Source organism: Pelobates fuscus, chromosome 2 (genome assembly GCF_036172605.1).
Source record: "Pelobates fuscus isolate aPelFus1 chromosome 2, aPelFus1.pri, whole genome shotgun sequence".
NCBI lineage: Eukaryota > Metazoa > Chordata > Amphibia > Anura > Pelobatidae > Pelobates > Pelobates fuscus.
In genome coordinates, this window is record NC_086318.1 from 247,992,333 (window position 1) to 248,013,515 (window position 21,183).

General features: G+C 37.0%; 1 protein-coding gene across 5 annotated transcripts in view; it reads left to right on the top strand.

Moving 5' to 3' along the window:
• The window catches only part of SASH1 (SAM and SH3 domain containing 1), a 192,099-nt gene that overhangs the window by 151,813 nt on the left and 19,103 nt on the right, over positions 1-21,183 (top strand). For all 5 annotated transcript variants that reach the window (XM_063443324.1, XM_063443325.1, XM_063443327.1 and 2 more), the window contains 5 exons: positions 4,024-4,159; positions 5,017-5,186; positions 5,995-6,204; positions 10,968-11,118; positions 13,364-13,477. In XM_063443324.1, coding sequence (XP_063299394.1) covers positions 4,024-4,159; positions 5,017-5,186; positions 5,995-6,204; positions 10,968-11,118; positions 13,364-13,477 — 781 coding nt within the window. The remainder of the gene's footprint in view (positions 1-4,023; positions 4,160-5,016; positions 5,187-5,994; positions 6,205-10,967; positions 11,119-13,363; positions 13,478-21,183) is intronic.

Below are 21,183 nucleotides of genomic sequence, written 5' to 3' on the forward strand. Positions count from 1 at the left end.
ATGTTTTGTAAGGTGTGTATCAATGTAAGTGTGTATTTATGTGTATTGTTGGTGTTTGAATGCAGTTTGTGTTTGTTTGCAGTTTCTGTATTTGCATGCAGAGGGTATTTGCATGTAGTGGTGTGTTTGTGTGTGGCGTTCCCATTTGATTGCAGTGGTATATTATAGTATTGATGTTTAGAATGCAGAGGTACATTTGTGTGTAATGTTGGTGTTTGAATGCTCAGATGTATATACACACATACATTGCCGCACACACATGCACACACATACTCAAACATTTATTCACATACAGATACACACTGACACAAAAATAAACTAGCACGTGGACACACACATTTATAGAAGTTATAATTTCATATTTTTAACCTCCTGTTTCTATACCTTTTGGGTGAATGTGGGTGACTTCCCTGTGATTCAGTGGATCTGGTTGCTGGCTGAAGTTGATGGGAGTTTGGAGCTAAGGCAGATTCTCCTTCATCTCACTCCTCCTCTCTTTGTCTTCCCGCACAATTTCTGCTGTTTGCTGGCATTGAATGACCGTAAAACATATGCTCATTAGATTGAGCATAATATTCTATCTATATATTGTGCTATCAATTTTACTAGCAAATGTATAGATGAGGAGAAAAACCTATTTAAATTTTTTTCAGATTTTTCTCCCAGCTGTCAGACAATGCATCAGGATTCCAAGTTATTGGCAGAAGCAGAAAAGAGAGAGCAGAAAAGAACTCCCCAATTTTTCCCACCTCTGCTCACCTCTCATAGTAACCACAGCATATGCTCTGTGGTTGCTATGCAAAAACAAAGCGCTGGCTAGGAAGTATAGGAATGGAGTGATCGTTACTCTGTTTGACGCCGACATGCTGGCAACAAAGCCAGTGTGCCGACATCACTGACAATATTTGCCCTGCTTAGGGATGTGTCCAAAACAGGGTAAATCAAAGAAGACTTTGGCAGGAGTGAAGGACGTTCCAGAGGTGGGTGTTACACAAAGAGTAACATCAAGGAAGAGGCACTGGAACAGAAAAAGTGAGTAAAGCTTTATATTTTACATTGAATACACCATGTATATTTATGATATATGGTGTATTCAATGTGTATGGGAGCAATTTAGGGAAGTTGTTTTTCTCATAACATGTTCACCTTAACTTACTTCCTCTCAGCAATGCTGGTCTGACAGGGTCCTGGTTGTGACATTAAAGAGCCACAGTGTCAAACCAGGCCACTGATCAGAAATGCACATAGGGTGGTCCCAATGTTGTTACGCCAATGCCGGAGGTATAAATCCATTCTTTTAGTGTATCACAAAATACAGTTAAGCCTAGTGACACCTGGTGAATGACTCTGAATGTTCTATTGCAATCAATGTTTGAACTACACGATGCAGTAGAAATTGCAGTCAACATTGTGCAATTTTGCTACTCTATGTTAACACACTGGTGGTAATTTTTACTGTTCTCTATCATACTATGATCTCCTGGGAGAATTTAAATGAGATTTTGTAACAGTGCAGATGACGCTAAAGGTGCATGGCATATTTCAGCAGTAGGAGAGCGAAGTCACATGAGAATACAGTAAAATAATCTGTACTAGCCATCGCATTGGTTGGATCTGTAGGGCCAGCATTTACTGCATACGTCTGCTTAGTATTACTTATTATTTTTACTTCTATGAAAACAAATTAGTTTGCAGATGACACAAAATAATATAATTTATTGCTGCCATGGTTCCTATGCACATTAATACCAATGCATGAGTAAATGAGCGCATTTTAAGCATATGTATTAATATTCAGCAGCTGTCCAGGAACAAGCCGATGTGATTTAGTGGAAGGCTTTATTCTGTTTTCAGTTAAAATGCCCTTTATATAAAGCACAAAAACTAAATCTCTGGGAAAATAAAATGTACAAAAAATGTACTTTTTTAAGGAAAAGAAACCGCAAAATAAAGTCAAGCTGCCATCTAGTGTCCAAAACAAACACTGCATCTAGTGTCCATTAACAGTATGGAAAATCAGTTGAACAGCTGATTACAGACAGAGTAAGAGAGAGAAACATTTTTTTCTACCAAGATCCAATTACAGTTTAGCAGCTTCTGCATATAAGGTGGATATATTGGTGAACTTCAATATTTCAAGAGACAACACATGCAATTCCTGTTATAAACTGATATGCCCAAACCAAGAATTTAAACAATTTTAAAAAAAAGCTGCAGATTTCATACAAACCCAACCAAAATCTTCTGTTGCATACTAAAATTAAAAGGTTTCTCTAAGTATGATAACAACTACAGTCCGCAATAAGGGTTATAATGCTAGGAATACCGTGGCCTTGTTTCACTGTAATGCAACGTTTCACAATGGTTAGCTGTCTTACTTGGGTCCCCGCTGAGTGCTGAGAGTGTGCTGTGGCCAGAGCTGTAGAAGCCAGCTGATTATTCATTGGCTGAGCACATCAGCTGATTGCTCTCAGTCATTAAATGGCATTCAGGTTACTCCTGGCACCATAACCACTACATTATGCATAAGACAGTCTCACATCTTATATTAAAGAGACATTATTGGCACCCAGACCACTTCTTCTCATTGAAGTGGTATGGGTACAGTGTCCCTGTCCCCTTAGCCCTGCACTCAGAAACTGCAATGTTTATATTGCAGGATTTACACTGTCTCTATCAGAAAGCCACTAGAGGCACTTCCTGCAGTCTAACGAACTTTATCTCTGTGAAATGACACAGCATGTCCTCAGTCAGTGTTTTCCTACGGGGAAGGCCTGAAGAACTTGCGTGGTTTCTGCTTGTACAAATACTAATTTAAAAGTGGAATGGGCATTGTGAAGAGCATGTTGTCTGTTTAATGTATACATTATTTAGTATAACAGCCTCAACTTCCACTAGATCTTTACTGGCTATGGAGGTGCATTTTCTTGAGTATTACTGTAGCTTTGCCAAATGAACAAACAAAGGGTTATTTTAGTTCAGTTATAATTTGGGGCTTTTTCATATTTAAGCTGAGTTGTTACTGTGTTACTGTAGCGATTAAATAGCTGCTGTACTCGCAAAATGCAAATTATAGGTTTCATTTAACTAGCTTTATGACTAGTAGTAAGTGCCGTGTGCTTGGCCTGTCTGAACTCTTTCTGGCATTGTCATACTGCAGACAAGCCACAGTTACTCTACACTGTAATTTTCCTAAACCAAAAACTTCTTTATATATTGTGTACAAGGAATAGAGAAATGACTGTTCATCTATGATTAACCCCATATCAAGTGGAATGCTTTGCCATTAGCTTAGTCCCAAATACCTTTTTGCCCTAATATAGCTTGGGACATGAAATCTAATCAGAAACAGATCCAGAGCCTGAATTTGGGAGGGGCATTACTGGATTTTGTGTCATAGTTTATCTTTAGAAAATGGACACATGCATGTGCACAAACAATTACACACAGTTACACACACAGATACAGTGGCAAATGCCAACATGTACACCCACATATACACAGATTAATGCATTGTCAACATAAATTCTACACCCACAGACAGACACACAGACATATACAGCCATACAGCGATAGACACACAGATTAGAGTTTATGGCTACAGACATTTGGTAAGGTGATTATTCATTCATCCCCTGCTGCTGTTCATACATAAATGACCCTGACTTTCAAGACCTGCTCATTAGCCAGTTAATCCTCAGCTGGCCCAGTAGTACCGATGCTTAATATTGAAGTTCACTATAATTTATGGAACAAATGTCGGGGGTATCCAAGCAGCTGTTGTTATTATCACAGTTCTTGTTTAAATGTGAAATAGAAGATAAAAATGATGCAAATGGTACATATCTCCAAAGCAGGTGCATAATGGGCAAAACCCATAGCAATATAAGCTTAAAAAAAAAAAAAAGTCTGTCATGTTGAGGCTTGAACTGTTGCTGCTGTTAATCCACAAAAGTCTAAAAAAAAAATGTTGATTTCCACTCTTCTGGTGTTTATATCTGTTAAATAAACAATATCTTACAGGACTCAAGCATTGATGGAATTCCTGGCTCCCCAGAGTCTCCTCTGCCCCCTATGAACACGCTTGAGAAACCTAAGCTGAAGGCTGGAGGTTCTGTAGAAAGTCTTAGGAGCTCACTGAGTGGACAGAGTTCAATGAGTAAGTCCTATAAATTATACTGTACTAGATGGCAGAAAGCATAACAATACACCACATTCTATCAAAAATCACAGCATCTCAATGAAAAGACAGAAGCATACACAGATGGTATTGTGTTCACGCCACTCTAATTGCTGTCTGTTGCTGTTTAACATTCTTTCCATCTGCACTTATTGAATTAACTATACTTTTTTATGTTTAAAAGGCCTGAAGATAAAAGCTAATTTCCCGTTTGTACTTACTAAACACAGCTTTCTTCATTAAATAGAATGAAACAGTGAAAAACTGTTATGAGTGAGTCAAAATCAAGTAGAGATGCACCCTATAATCCTAATCACTGCTTTTACCAAATGTACTGGATTCAAATAAGTATATCCAAATAAGATACTCATTAGCGTGTATAGAAATACACAGTAAGATCAGTGCATGTACAAAAAACAGTAAAGCAATCATAAAGCTATAACAATAATTTAATTTAAAGACATGTTGTGGGAATATCCAATTATTTTTGTAGTGTTTTTTTCATTGTTTTTTTTGTGTGTGCGCGTCCCTTAATGTATTTTCCCTTTTCCCCTCATATCAAGCAAACTATTTTCAATAAAAAACATTTGAAAAGAAAATTGTGATAATAATACCCCTCCCCACATTTATATATTAATATTGTTTGTTTTTAGTTACTGCTAACTTTTGGGAAGACACTAATCTGATTGATTGTAATTGTGCTTTATCTGTGTTATAGAGATATTATTGGTTTTCTGGTTTGGTGTGCACTACAGCTAATGTACAGTAATAAGCGAGTACCATTGTGCCAGATTATTTCCAGTCATTATTAATGGTTTATATTTTTGTCTTGACAGGTGGACAAACAGTCAGTACAACAGATTCATCAGCTAGCAACAGAGAAAGTGTCAAATCGGAAGATGGAGATGATGAGGAACCTCCATACCGAGGACCTTTCTGTGGCAGGGCAAGAGTCCACACAGATTTCACCCCCAGCCCCTACGACTCGGATTCCCTGAAACTTAAGGTTTTTTAAATTTACATATTGATGTTTGCTTAGGTTGCTCAGTAGATAATCATAACGTGTGTGTAAATTAATATATATATATATTCAGCGCCCAGTCTGCACACCACATTTAAAATTCTTCGTTGTTACAAAAAGTAATTCAACAGGGTCTAGCTCTAATTGCAGGTCTGAAAAATATTCTGCCCTTGTGATTTAAAAACTGGGCAGCAAAGCTCTAATAGATAATAGGCAACTAAAGTCACATCTGCCATAATGTGTGTTATTTAATGAAGGTTTGCAAAACTTTCTGCTCTATGTAAAAAAACATAGGGTACCAGGTCTTAGATATTGTAAAAAGTGTCCTCTGGCTCCCATTTAAATGACTAAAATGATTCAGAAGGCTTGTGCTTCACAATAACGTATATTGGCAAATATATTATGCCAAAAAAGACATATTGTAGAGGTCATCGTGATGACACTTGCATTCACCAAGCAACATTGTATTGTGTTTACCTGCCTTAGAGTGAATGAGCACTTGATAAAAATGAATCATGTTATCTGAAGGCATCAAAAATCTGCAACAACTTTACTTCCTGTTTTTAAAGAAAAGAAGTTGAACAGATTATCATTCTATGTGAGGGCTGAGGATATGTTGTAGTAAATATGTATCCTAGTATATCTTGGATTGGTAATGTTGCCATTATTTTTTAATATCCCACCACAAAATATCAATAAATATACATTTTCCCTGGGATTTAGCTTTTAAAAAATTTTTTATTCATATAATTTGTTAACAAAATTAGTTAATTTACTGTTCTGGTTGTTTCAGAAAGGAGACATCATTGAAATTATAAGTAAGCCACCAATGGGAACATGGATGGGACTTCTAAATAATAAAGTTGGAACCTTCAAATTCATTTATGTGGATGTAATAAATGAAATTGAAGAAAAGCCAAAGCGACAAACAAGAAGGCGGCGCAAAGGAAGACCCCCAAAGCCTAAATCCGTAGAGGAACTTTTAGATCGCATCAATTTAAAGGTTGGACTTTTTCTGTATAATAAGGAAACGTATACTATGTATAATAATATATATTGTTCTCTATAATAATGAAACTTATATTAAGTAGTGAATGGAGTATTAACAATAGTTAAATGAACATAGAATGCAAGTACAATTTATTTTGAAGGACATGAATTTCACCACCTATTTTCAAACATTACGGGCCTCATTCTGTTGTAATGAGGGAAAAAAGTATTTGATCCCCTGCTGATTTTGAACGTTTGCCCACTGACAAAGAAATGATTAGTCTATAATTAGTGATGTCCCGAACGATTCGCTGGCGAATAGTTCCTGGCAAACATAGCGTGTTCGCATTCGCCTCAGACGACGAACATATGCGATGTTCGGTCCGCCCCCTATTCGTCATCATTGAGTAAACTTTGAACCTGTACCTCACAGTCAGCAGACACTTTCCAGCCAATCAGCAGCAGAACCTCCCTCCCAGACTCTCCCACCTCCTAGACAGCATACAATTTAGATTAATTCTGAAGCTGCATTCATTTTTTTTTGTATTATTATTATTTTTTTTTGTGTGTTTGTGTTTATTATACATTATCCTCCATAGCCAGTAACTTGTGTTTATTATACATTATCCCCCATAGCCAGTAACCTGTGTTTATTATACATTATCCCTCCATAGCCAGTAACCTGTGTTTATTATACATTATCCTCTCATAGCCAGTAACCTGTGTTTATTATACATTATCCCTCCCATAGCCAGTAACCTGTGTTTATCATACATTATCCTCCCCATAGCCAGTAACCTGTGTTTATTATACATTATCCCCCCATAGCCAGTAACCTGTGTTTATTATACATTATCCTCCATAGCCAGTAACCTGTGTTTATTATACAATATCCCCCATAGCCAGTAACCTGTGTGTATTATACATTATCCTCCCATAGCCAGTAACCTGTGTTTATTATACATTATCCCCCCCATAGCCAGTAACCTGTGTTTATTATACATTATCCTCCCCATAGCCAGTAACCTGTGTCTATTATACATTATCCCCCCATAGCCAGTAACCTGTGTTTATTATACATTATCTCCCCCATAGCCAGCAACCTGTGTTTATTATGCATTATCCCCCCACAACCAGTAACCTGTGTTTATTATACATTATCCCCCCACAACCAGTAACCTGTGTTTATTATACATTATCCCCCCACAACCAGTAACCTGTGTTTATTATGCATTATCCCCCATAGCCAGTAACCTGTGTTTATTATACATTATCCCCCCATAGCCAGTAACATGGTGTTTATTATACATTATCCCTCCATAGCCAGTAACCTGTGTTTATTATACATTATCCCCCCCATAGCCAGTAACCTGTGTTTATTATACGTTATCCCTCCCATAGCCAGTAACCTGTGCTTATTATACATTATCCTCCCATAGCCAGTAACCTGTGCTTATTATACATTATCCTCCCATAGCCAGTAACCTGTGTTTATTATACATTATCCTCCCATAGCAAGTAACCTGTGTTTATTATACATTATCCCCCCATAGCCAGTAACCTGTGTTTATTATACATTATCCCCCATAGTCATTTATCGTTGGACCTAGGCAGCATGATGTCTTAGGCCAGCCCAGAGAGTGAGTGAGTGAGTGAGTGAATAATATAATATATATGTTCAGAAACATATTAGTAATACATGTAAATCGGGTTCATGCAAAGAGGGTGAAAAGGTATTAAAGAAAAACACACTTATTGCATCAAATTTACAAAGCCAAACTTTTAAAAGCTTTCCTCATTTCTTTCTCGGGATGAGGAATATATCGGTTGTAGACTGAGGATTTCCATCTGCCCAATCTTTTAATAATATGCACTGGAGTGTCAGTTTGAAGGAGACCGAAGCTGCCCCTATTCTAAATGAAAGACCCGAGACATGGATACAACCCAATCTTAGGAGTAGTGTTCTGATGCAGAAGATGAATTTAGCCGTAGTCAGAGGGATTCAGTGAGAGTAGTGGTGAAATGTGTGTGGCAGAGTGTGGGTAAGTAAGAGTCAAGTATTTTAACTGGGCACTAGTTCTAGGTGGGATAAAGTGGTATAGCGGATGGATGAGTAGTTTGGTTCGTTTTAGAGGTTTGTACAGAAAGTATATAGTGATCATGATTTTTAGCGATATCCAATATTTTTAAGGTGGTCCCAGTGCCACCACTCATATCTGGTGTCACAATAGCTTGCATTTAAAAAAAAAAAAAAATTTTTTTTTGACTGTAATATAATAGCAGTCAGTTTCCTTCACACGTGTGCGTTTCAGGGCCTGCCAGGGCACAGTGTCACACCAGTGCAACTCATATCTGGTGTAACAGTAGTGTACATTTAAAAAAATAATACAGGGGGCTTGTTGTCACCTTTCGGGGACCCTTGGTGTTGTACGTGGCTGGGTGGAGGAAGAGACCTTCAATGACATCAGTGAGGACAAGAAACGGGACATGGCTAGCTTGGTATCCAACCTTGTGCAAATGGACTGTTTGCGGTTGTTTGCGGTGCGTTAAACGGGGAGTTTGGTCTGTCACTGTGAAGCGGGCGTTACCCTTACACTACCTGATCGATACAACATCATACCTGATGTTTTAAAGCACGTTATTCCAAACAATTTAGGAATGTTAGGTGATTTATGCCCTTTATGGATTTAAACCAGACTCTGCATCAACTATGTAATTTTCCATGGGAGTTTTGCCATGGGTCCCCCTCCGGCATGCCACAGTCCAGGTGTTAGTCCCCTTGAAACAACTTTTCCATCACTATTGTGGCCAGAGAGTCCCTGTGGGTTTTAAAATTCGCCTGCCTATTGAAATCTATGGCAGTTCGCCCGTTCGCGAACATTTGCGGAAGTTCGCGTTCGCCGTTCACGAACGGAAAATTTTATGTTCGCGACATCACGATCTATAATTTTAATGGTAGGTGTATTTTAACAGTAAGCGACAGAATAACAAACAAAAACCCAGAAAAACGCAAGTCAAAAAGGTTATAAATTGATTTGCTTTTCATTAAGTGAAATAAGTATTTGGTCCCCTATCAATCAACAAGATTTCTGGCTCCCAGGTGTCTTTTATACAGGTAACTGAGATTAGGAACACTCTCTTAAAGGGAGTGTTCCTAATCTCAGCTTGTTGCCTGTACAAAAGACACCTGTCCACAGAAGCAATCAATCAGATTCCAAACTCTCCACCGTGGCCAAGACGAAAGAACTGTCCATGGATGTCAGGGATAAGATTGTAGAATTACACAAGGCTGGAATGGGCTACAAGACCATTGCCAAGCAGCTTGGTGAGAAGGTGACAACAGTTGGTGCGATTATTTGCAAATGGAAGAAACACAAAATAACTGTCAGTCTCCCTTGGTCTGGTGTTCCATGCAAGATCTCACCTAGTGGAGTTTCAATGATCATGAGAACAGAGAGGAATCAACCCAGGACTACACAGAGGGATCTTGTTAATGATCTCAAGGCAGCTGGGACCATAGTAACTAATAAAACAATTGGTAACACACTACGCCGTGAAGGACTGAAATCCTGCGGCGCCCACAAGGTCGCTCTGCTCAAGAAAACACATGTACAGGCCCGTCTGAAGTTTGCCATTGAACATCTGAATGATTCAGAGGATAACTAAGTGAAAGTGTTGTGGTCAGATGAGACCAAAATCAAGCTCTTTGGCTTCAACTCAACTCTCCGTGTTTCGAGGAGGAGGAATGGTGCCTATGTGGGACAGAACACCATCCCCACCGTCAAACATGGAGGTGGACACATTATGCTTTGGGGGTGTTTTTCTGCTAAGGGGACAGGACAACTGCACCGCATCAAAGGGAAGATGGACGGGCCTGTGTAGCGTCAAATCTTGGGTGAGAGCCTCCTTCCCTCAGCCAGGGCAGCGAAAATTAGTTTTGGATGGATATTCCAGCATGACAATGACCCAAAACACAGCCAAGGCAACAAAGTTGTGGCTCAAGAAGAAGCACATTTAGGGCCTGGAGTAGTTTTTCATAGAAACGAAGCAGAGGGAGCTGAAGGTTTGAGTTGACAAACGTCAGCCTCGAAACCTTAATGACTTGTAGATGATCTGTAAAGAGGTGTGGGACAAAATCTCTCCTGAGATGTGTACAAACCTGGTGGCCAACTACAAGAAACGTCTGACCTCTGTAATTGCCAACAAGGGTTTTTCCACAAAGTACGAAGTCGAAGGGGTCAAATACTTATTTCCCTCATTGACATGCAAATCAATTTATAACTTTTTTGAAATGCATTTTTCTGGATTTCTTATTTTATTATCAAGATTCTAGCTTTCCACTCAGGAACATGAATTGTGTTGATTCACCGTCTTGGGTGAAGCAGTTCTAAATATTAAATTTAAAACAAATTATAATCTAACTCATGGGGGACTAGAGAAAGCATTTGTTATATACAACTGAAATATTTTCCAACCAAATCCTATAAGCCATAATTTTAATAACAATATGTATATATATTTGGAATATTTGTGAAATACATTCACTGAAAATAACAATTTAAAAATGCATGCACAGAAAAGGACAGAGATTTTGGTCAACGTAACTACATATGCCTTGCTTGCTATCCAACAGGGTAGAGCCATAATTTATGAAGATATTTTAATTTATTCCAATAACCTGTATTTTTATTTTTGCATGTATGTTTTTTATAAAGGACATTTATGCATTAAACATGCATTTAAATATTCACTCTTCTCTATTTGCCTCTGATACAGGAGCATATGCCAACTTTTCTCTTTAATGGTTATGAGGATCTTGATACGTTTAAACTTCTTGAGGACGAAGATTTGGATGAACTGAACATACAAAACCCAGCACATAAAGCTGTTCTTCTCACTGCTATTGAGTTATTGCAGGAATATGACAGTAAGATTTCTATTTTATTTTACCTTCGAAACGTATATTTGATCACTAAATACTTTATCCATATTGTATATTTGTTTATATTTCACTAATAATCCAGTTGTGTGGTTTTAAACAAAGTAATATTATCTAAAGCTCCTTGACTAATTTGTTCATTAGGTGGGAAAACATGCAGAAGTGCCCCTAGACTTTGTAAGTCTTTAGGCATGAGGCCCCCACTGACACCCATGCTCTCACATGACAGATTGCAGGTCCCTTGCATAGGATCTTTTTATACTAATAATAATAACAAAGGTGTCTAGTAACCCATTAATTAATTAACAAGGTGCTGTAGCATTTATGTGTGTGTGCACATGTGTAAAGGCTGTAGAGATTGTGTGTGTGTGTAGATTGTGTATGTGTGTGTGTTGGAAGGTGCTGTGGTATGTGTATAGGTGCTGCATGTGTGTTTATATGTTCTTTTGGATTGCATTGTGTGTACAGGGGGTGTAGCTTGTGTGCATGGTTAGTGTGTGTGTGTGTATGTGTGTGTATAGCAGGTCAGTTGTGTGTGAATAGAGGATATGGTGTATATAGGGATGCAGTGTGTAGGTCGGTATAGAGGCTTGGTCTCTAGTTCGCTCACTTTAATGGTGTTACCCTGACCAAAAGTGAGGGTTCATTGGTGCTTTTTCCTTAGCCTGCATTCTGTCTGTGAAATGTTGGGTTTTATCGAGTAAAATGTGCTGTAAGTAATGTAACTTGTATAATGGAAGATTGGATGTGTTATATGGTGAGTTATATGAGGGGAGTTGGGTTATATAAGTGGTGGTGGACTATGAATTAAATGGCGGAAAGTGTGCTGTTATAAAGGGGAAGGTGTGCTATGAGTTCTATTGTGGAAGGTGGACTGTTGGTTATATAACTTGGATTATATAGGATAGATGCAGTCTGGGTTATGTAGGGGAAGGTAGGTTGTCGGTTTTTGTAGGAGATGGCCAACTGTGAGTTACTGGGTTTTATAGGGGTAGGTGGGCGATGGGTTACATACGGGAAGGTGGGTTGAGTGTTAAATAGAGAAAGGTGGACTGTGGATGATATTATGGAAAGAAAGTGGCTTTGATATTGTATTGTTATATTGTAGGAAGGTGGTGTCTGTGAGAATATTTATCATTGTTAAAGGATGTTGTAGAGAGTGGTAGCTGTTACAGCTTTTTGGGAAGGAAGGCTTTGGGCTTTTAAGGCATTTGAGGAGAGAGGGAGTCCGGTCCTCCAGTCTGTGCCTCTGCTGACAGTGAATAATCTAGTAATCTAATAGTCTAGTGTGCTTCCGGTGGTGATCATCATAGGCGTGCGCACGAGGTATTATTTCCCCGTGGCCCGCACTGTGGGCCTCCATGGGCTGGTGAGGGAGATCAAAGATCTCTAGCCAGCAGTTCCGCCGGATTCCTCTTGCGGTGATTATGCTTTCATTGGCCAGATCCTGAGAGAAGGCTTCGCACCACCTGTTGCAGACCAGAGGCTGCAAACTCCCCCACGGAATTACATCAGGGTAGACTGCTTGGAGGGGACCAGCACCTGAAGGCACACTGGGCAAGCCCCTATCTCTGTATTTATCTATTTATTGAATATATAAATATAGATTTACTTTTTTTCCCTACTGCTCCTCCTTATTTATATCTCTGTTGGTCACTTCTCTAACTGTGTCTTTAGTGGTTAGACGAAGGAACAGCATGCGCAAACAGCGCGAAGTATGTATTTATGTATCAGTGGGGAAGTAATTATGATAAGATAGAGTAGGAGTGTGCAGGTCATGATGCTCAGAGTGTAGTTTTCTTTAGTGGATGGTTGTTCAAATCAAGCCATCAAGAAGATCTGAGATATAATTAAACATGAACAACAGGCCTCGCTTACTTAAAGTCGATTGCAGGCTGGTTGTTATTCTGGTGAATAATTTACTTGCTCTGCTTCTAATATTATGTTTATTTTTGAGCTGGGTCATACCAATTTGTTACAACTAACCCTTGTGAATAGCAAACTTGGAGGTTTATTTTTGTTCTCAAAATAGCAATATCATTTGGCAATTGTAGAGTCAGTGTATTGTAGCCTTTAATGATTAGACCAGATAATGATCTCTAATGAAAATATATAGTAAAGTAAGTAACATTGGCTTTCAAACTCCTGATATGATAGGATCTGATGTATATTTAAATTTAATGGAACATGGTAAAATACAATTATAATGACTGCCATTTGTATATACCTTTAGGTAATAGTGATCACTCAGGGTCACAAGAAAAACTGCTTACAGAAGGAGAAAGTACAAGTGGATGTTCACCAAGGGACTCAGGATGTTACGAGGGCAGTGAGAACTTAGAAAATGGTAATGATGGCAATTAAACATTTTTGAAAAAACACTGACACATTTTTGCACATCGTTATCATACCGGCCAATTTGCTAAACTACTGTGTGAGTCAAGAAGACAGGGAGGTGTCATCTGTACATGACTTGGATTGACTAGAAGAAACTTAAGCAAAATATTATGTTTTAATTTTCTAAGACTTTTAATTAAGTTTCTCCAAAATCTCCCTGGAAAATTATGAGAGTTGGCCTGTATAGATAGAGTAATTTTCTGTGGATTCTTTGCATCGTCAATGTCTTCATGTTTCTGGATCTCCACCATGCCCGACTTTCTCATTATTTCATTAACCCATGAAACGCTTCTTGACCTTCATTTGCCTGCCTGCCTGCCTGCATCATTTTAATTTTACATTGTCATTCTTCAGATTAACCAACCTCAAGAATTCAATTAACACTTACAAACCTAACCTGAAAATATCTGAAGATCAAATATGTACCTGTGAAATGTAGCATATATTTGTATTTTTGGTTGATCCCTCTGTCATTCAAATCTGGATATGAATTGATTCATATATGGTAGTTTAGTGATAGACTTAAAAGGTTTTTCTAAGGTTTAAATCCAACAAGAGTAGCCACAACACGCTAACTGTGCATGGTTGATGATCAAGTTACCACATTTTTTGAAAGTTTGAAAGGGTTCACTTGGAGACTAAAGGGACACTATACACCATTCAGCCTGCTGTAGTGATTATGGTGTCAGAGTGCCAACTGACAGAAACCTCTTTTATACTTACCTAGCTTGTTGGGCAGCAAAGGTCCGGTCTGAGTAGTTGTGATAATGCAGATGTAAATATGTCTTATTAAAGACCAATCCGTGGATACTCTACCAATGACTACTCGACCATGGGTGCACAACACAGAACATTTGCCCAATTGTCTTTTGTTTTGTTTTTTTGTACTTGAATTTAAAAGATCGAAAATTATTTATTACCCCTGTTGCAGAGCTAAAATATTTAAAAATAAAGCAAAGCAAACATAGAACCTCATACAATAGATATATCTGAACAGTGCTACATTATTACAGTACTTGAATATCTGAAATGTTGATTTTATGGCTCACTTCAACTGCATTTAATGCAGGTCTTTTCTGACAGGCAGAAAGTACTTCTATATCATCTCCTTACCTACTGGTACCTTGTCACATTTAATTCCTACGTGTCTGCTACATATACACACAGCTCAAAACATGTACATGGTCCATTTTACTTTTTGAACACAAAAGTAATATTTTATGTTATTTTATTTTTTAGTAAAAGTACTATTTTTTTCTTTTTGGTCTTTTTTTATTTTTTTTTTATTGATGAAAGAGACTAAAAACTGCCATAGCAAATAATTTCCACTTAACGTAGCTAAGATAAATGATGATGCTTGTTTAAAACACTCTTAATGGCATGCAAATGATTCCAAAGCTAGGCATAATGAGATTGACCACATTATGTATTCTAAAAGATTGTTCACTCTTGCGCTTACGGAATGCGAATAAAGACATATAATGTACCTCCTGCACACGTAATGACAGAATGTAAATTAGTTGTTTGAAAGTCATTCCATAATGTTTAATAAAGTGGTTGCTTGACCAATGCTTGTCTGCTTGGCTTTTTTTAAATATTGGTTAAGCCTTAACTAAAGTTTGTGCCCACTTTCTAACACCCTGCATTACTTTACACGCTTTGTTTATTACATCACTTCTACTAATATATATTTGTTTTGTGTTTTTGAGACCAAACATAAATTGAGATAAAGATATTTCGCTCTTCTTAGCTGTTTATATTTTATTAAAATAAAATATTGTTGATTTAGGACATGGATCAGTAACAATAATTGCTTTAGAAGCTTACTTTGAGATCAGAAAAGCTAAATTTTCCAATATCTGTTATTGCTCAAAGGACCACTAAAGTGACCCAATTAAGTGGTCTGGTTGCAGTAGTCATTTACTACTTCAAATGTAAAACATTGCTGTTTTGTAGGAACAGAATCTTTTTCATTGAAGGGTTAAATACGCCTCTACTGGCTGTTTTATGTGTTTTGTTTAATTTAATGTTTACATTAGTTATATGTAAGGTTTGTAGTAGAGAACTACCTAGAAAAAAGCAGAATAAATATGCAGAAAATACCTAGAAAAAAGCAGAATAAATATGCAGAAAATACCATAAAATCATTTTACAATGCAAAGATATAATCAACATGTCATCACTACAAATTTGAGTGACTGTTGATGAAGAGGCATCCCAGTAGCAGATGGAGGGGGTCAGAGAAAGTTTAATTTGATTGGTTATTTATTTTCTTGGCCATTTTAATTCCATTATCTAATGTTGTTTAGTGTTTGGTTTTGCACAGCTTAGTTGAGGAGAGTATTTTATAACGAGGTATGCAAGGGCAAACTGTAACATAGCACGAAATTTACCAAAATGTCCTCTCAGCTATAACTGTGCCAAACCCTGGATCACCTTGTCTACTGGAAGACTGCAGTTTTATTCATGGAGCTAGAGAGAAAGTTATCAATGACCGCATGGACCAATTAATGGCAAGCTCCATGTCCATCTTTTAAAAAAAAATTTAAAAAAAATAGTAGCTTCCTTCATACTGTCTTTGTACTACACTGGAAACTACAATCCTCGTAACTTTAGTTCAAAAGATCTTTGTAACTTCCAGCACTATTGTCTATGGATTAAAGTTACTATGATTCACATCCATTTTTAACGCACTGTAGACTGATTTGCTGATAGCTCTAATATCAAGTTCAATACAATTAGCCACATTATCCAATGCTAGATGATAATGTTTGGAATAATAATCTTCTCTGGAAGGTTTGTCCAAAGACGGGGACTAATGCAGTCATTCTGCAGGTGCACCTACCAGTATGTCCAGGAAGCACTGGGTCAGCACTGGGAGTTGCAATTTTATTTATTTTTTTATGTGTAGTTCATTTTGCTCATAGCAAATAGCTCTGATTAAACATCTAAAACAGTCAATGAGCACTAATCCTGTAAAACCTAGTGAGACATTAACTGCACAGTATGGTAGTTGTAGTTCATCCCAGTTTGCTTAACAAGTGTTTTTTTTTACGTACTATACAGTGGATTACAACTCCCATTTCGGTTACTCACTCTGGATGATCATGTTGGACCCGTCATTCATTCTAGATTGAATAAAGACTTGTGGAACACAATTCACATTAGACTGAATGGATTGGATTGTAGGTCCCAATATACTTATCCAGAGTTTGATGACTGGTAATGGGAGCTCTAATCCAATGTAGAATAAGTGACAGTGAATTATGTTTCCTGCAACTTCAACTGTTGTGGATGAAGTCCTATGATATAGTGTTTGGCTATGCTTGGTTTGCAGTGCAAGGCAACTTCAGTGCAATGAATTGGGTTTCTGTGCCCAACTCCCCAACCACCCATGAAATACCCTTACAGCTGTTCAAACTAAATTAAAATTTTTGTTACTGGTGAAAGGGGGCTCATACTTTTTCTGTCCGTAAATCCTCTAGATTTTCAGTTAATTGCCAGTGAGCTTTGACCACCACATTAGTGAGCAGTGTTGCTTGGTGGGTAACAGACTCTCAATGCAACATAATCAAAATCAGCACAGGAGACCAAGCTAGGGTACGATCACTTGAATCTATATACACGTAAGTGACTTTAGGCACCTGGGATAGAGTATAGACTTTCTTGCACATGATGACAATATGGCATGGATCAAGAAAAGTTTTATTTTGTTTTTCTTTGCTTCTATTACAAAAACAAATGTTTTATAAATCTTACAATTTGTGGAATTCCAGAAAATACAATAGACAAAATTGACTGCAAATTGGTTTAGTCTAGTTGGACATGGTAAGCATTTTAAATGCCTTAATGGGGCTTTCTTTAGAGGATGAATTTTATGTTTTTATGAGATTTGACTTTTTTGTGGCTTGTAAATCATGGGTTTATAATTTTTTATTTCATTATATACAGCTGAAAGTTTATGCCTCGATTGCAAAAAGTAAAGCAGTGTGAAACTCCCATGAATAACACAGTGACTCTTTCCAACGTATGCTCACTCCTGTCGGATTCTGAAAGGATAGGCAATACCGAAGTTATTTACATACCAAATGAAAAGGAAAGCCAACAATACTCCAGTAAATTAAGTAGCTTTATTCACACCATATAAACTTTAAAATAAGTTGTACAACAATCTCCAAATATCCCAGAAAGAACGTCACATCAGTAGATACAATTCTCCAGTAATCTAAGTGTTTCGTAGCCACAACATACTTATCACTTACTTTCGTCTTGATAAAGTAACTTGTGGTCATGAAACGCCTAAACGATTATTGCCTGACGATTATATCTACTAATCATGGTCACTCATTCTTGGAGATTTTTGTACCATAGATTTTAACATCTTTAAGGGATGAATAAAGCTACTTAATTGTAATGGAATACAGTTTGCTGTCCTTCCGGATTGATGCATTAGTGTGGATGAGTGGTACCAATGTGATGAGTGGGAAATATTTACTGAAAAAGTAAAAAAGAAAAGGAAATAAGGGACTATCCAACTGATAAGTAGATAGTGGGAACCGCACTCAATCCCAACGGCCAAGGGTGCTCTGGATCAGGACCAGCAATCCCAGAATAATACACGAAAAAGAGAGGACCACAGGCACTCCAAATTGAAACCGTATGCAGATTTATTAGGAAAAAATGCAACGCCAAGCAACATTTCGACCAACAAAGCTTGAAAAAGACCTTTGTTGGTCGACACGTTGCTTGGCGTTGCATTTTTTCCAAATAAATCTGCATACGGTTTCAATTTGGAGTGCCTGTGGTCCTCTCTTTTTCATGTATCCAACTGATAAGGGTCTGACCCTAATTTAGAATGCAAAATATGTTCCCAAAAAAAGGAACCAAAGTCGTTGGATAGCCCATTTAAACTAAGAGCATATAACTTAAACTCGGTTTTGCAATATCCCACTGTCTGTTATGTCTCTACTTTGATTAGGTAGAAAGCACACTTGTAATGGATAATCCCTTCATAAAATCCCTTAGATCCCTTACTCTAATAGACTCCAGCTAGTACACAGCTACTAAAAATTAGTGCAATTTGGTGACTTTCTATCTGCCTCTGGAGGTTTTGCCAGGAGGTCTGATATAGACTGGGAGTGCCAGCTGACACTCTTAGTCTATCACGCCGTCCTTTGAGCGAAATAGTACACAGTTCAGTGGCAAAAGACCGTGCCCAGACACTGCTCCCATAACAATTAGAATGAGTTGAATGGGAGCGTTCCTTTGACATTTGTTCATATCCAATTTTAAAATTAAATTCTTACCTTATCAGTTGCTCTTAATTAAAACTCTAGTAATGTTACCCCAATAGAAGTCATTAGAGGTTCATTATTTTAATTACTTTTATTGCAATGTGTTAACTTTTTGTTTCTTTTTGCTTGCATTTAAAGGAACAGTAGAGTGTTAGGAATAGAAACATGCATTCCGAATACTATATTTTTATAATTGCATTTTAGATTCAGGCCTCAGGCATTTTACTAACCTTTAATTTGCTATTACGCCAGTCTTGCTGCTGCCACCCTGCTTCTGCTTACTGAGATTATCAATAATGATCTCAGCCAAATCAATATTTTTCCATAGGGAAGCATTGGATGTGTTAGTTTGCACGCTGTGACGCATGCTAAATGTGGACGTGCAGAGCTTTGGTCCTGCAATCTGGGCCTTGTCCTGGAAGAACCTCTTGGGGCTGTCACTAATGACATTGATGCTGCAGGGACAGTCGACTTGCTCCATAACCACTAGCTGTAGCTGAAGACTATATTCTCCATGTAATACTAATAAATGTTATGTATTTATGATATCATTTTGCACAGTAGGGTATTGCACCGAGTAGAATATTGCACAGTTAACTTTTTTTCTTCCCATAAGAAAAAATATAGCTAATGTTCCATCCAATCTGCACTTTGGGACTTTTTAAATAAAAAAAAATAGAGGAAACCACATAGATCAAAATATAATACAGTTTTATCCCCTTGAAAATTATATATATAAGCAGTGAGATCTTCAAAGCAGAGAAAATGTATGCTTCTTAAAAGGTGTTTCCAGCCAGTTGCATTGATGTTTCCTTTGACATCCATGTCTTAGTTGTTTTGAAGATGAAAGTTACGCTTAATCCTTTTCACTTTAAAGGAAACTGTTACAGAAATAGATTTTATCATGGTTTTCTTTTTAAAACTGGCCTAGAAAGGAACAATTATAGTATTTGCTCTTGTACTGTGCTGCTGGATAAAAACTATTGTTCTGGGGAGGCACAATGCAAGAAGAATCATCAAAGAAATGACAGCTTCTCTGAAATTCCCATGTGATATATATTCTTTTTTTCTTTGATTATTATCAACCTATGGATATTGTATTTCCTGCAAAGCCAACGTTCGCTACTCATTCTTCTCCATACGTATTGAAGTAAAATGTCTTTGTTGGAACAGGAAGGATTAATAGGTTACTATCTAATTTTAGCTCATAGCAGCCTGTGTAGAATGGAGATTTTCAAATTTTCCTGTAATGTTTCCTAACAATAATATGATTTTAGTGTATATTACAGATTAGAGGTGTGTATATATATATATATGTGTATATATATATATATATATATATATATATATATATATATATATATATATATATATATACCTCTAATCTGTAATATACACTATATATTTGTTACCACTTTATAATATATATATACATTTAATTTATTGTTTTCCTAAGTAAAACCTTAATATTTTAGCATAATATCAAATGTCTTAATTTTAAGTTTATTGAATAAACTTAAAAAAAAAAAAAAAAGACATTTCTAAATATTAACATACCAAAAACTATATTTATATAAAAACATTATAAGTATGAAATAACAACTTGGTGTCCTGGTCAACTCAACCAGATTGGCCTGGATTGACCTCACTCTCAAACAGATGAGGGGTTGTTATGTCTCATAGTTAATGGAAACCAAGTATCGCATTATTTAATTATCGCACCCCCCCCTTTCCAAGAGTGAGTCAGTCCTATGAAGGGGGGAGAGTAAAAAAAAAAAAAAATCTATATTTAATTATGTTCTTTATTTTATTACACCACCTATTCTTTCTCTCTGACAAACTTAATTATATGTTATATATATATATATATATATATATATATGTCATGTCACTATTTATGTATACACCTTTGGGGCAGTGGAGGGTTTATCTTACTTGTGATAATGGTTAAAATGATGTTCGTTAATGTTCAGGGCTTAAATAAGAAATCCCTAATATACAATTATATGCTCAAAAACAAAGTGGAGGTGAGTTTCCTACAAGAAACACACTGGAGGGAAGTGGATAATGTTAGTTGGGAAGGTACTAGATTTCCCATTTTACTTCAAGCTTCAGTTAGAGACAAAAAAAAAACCCGAGGGGTAGCAATCATTTTCTCTCAAACATTAAAGGTGGATATACTGCATCGAATGAAAGATCCGGACTGCAGATTTATAATTGTTAATTGTAAAATAAATGAGATAGAATACACTTTAATTAACATATATCTTCCAAATGAGTATTCAGTTTTAACTTTGAAAACAGGTGGAACCATTAAAAACAGGAATCTGCTTAATAGCAGGAGACTTCAACTGTGTGGGAT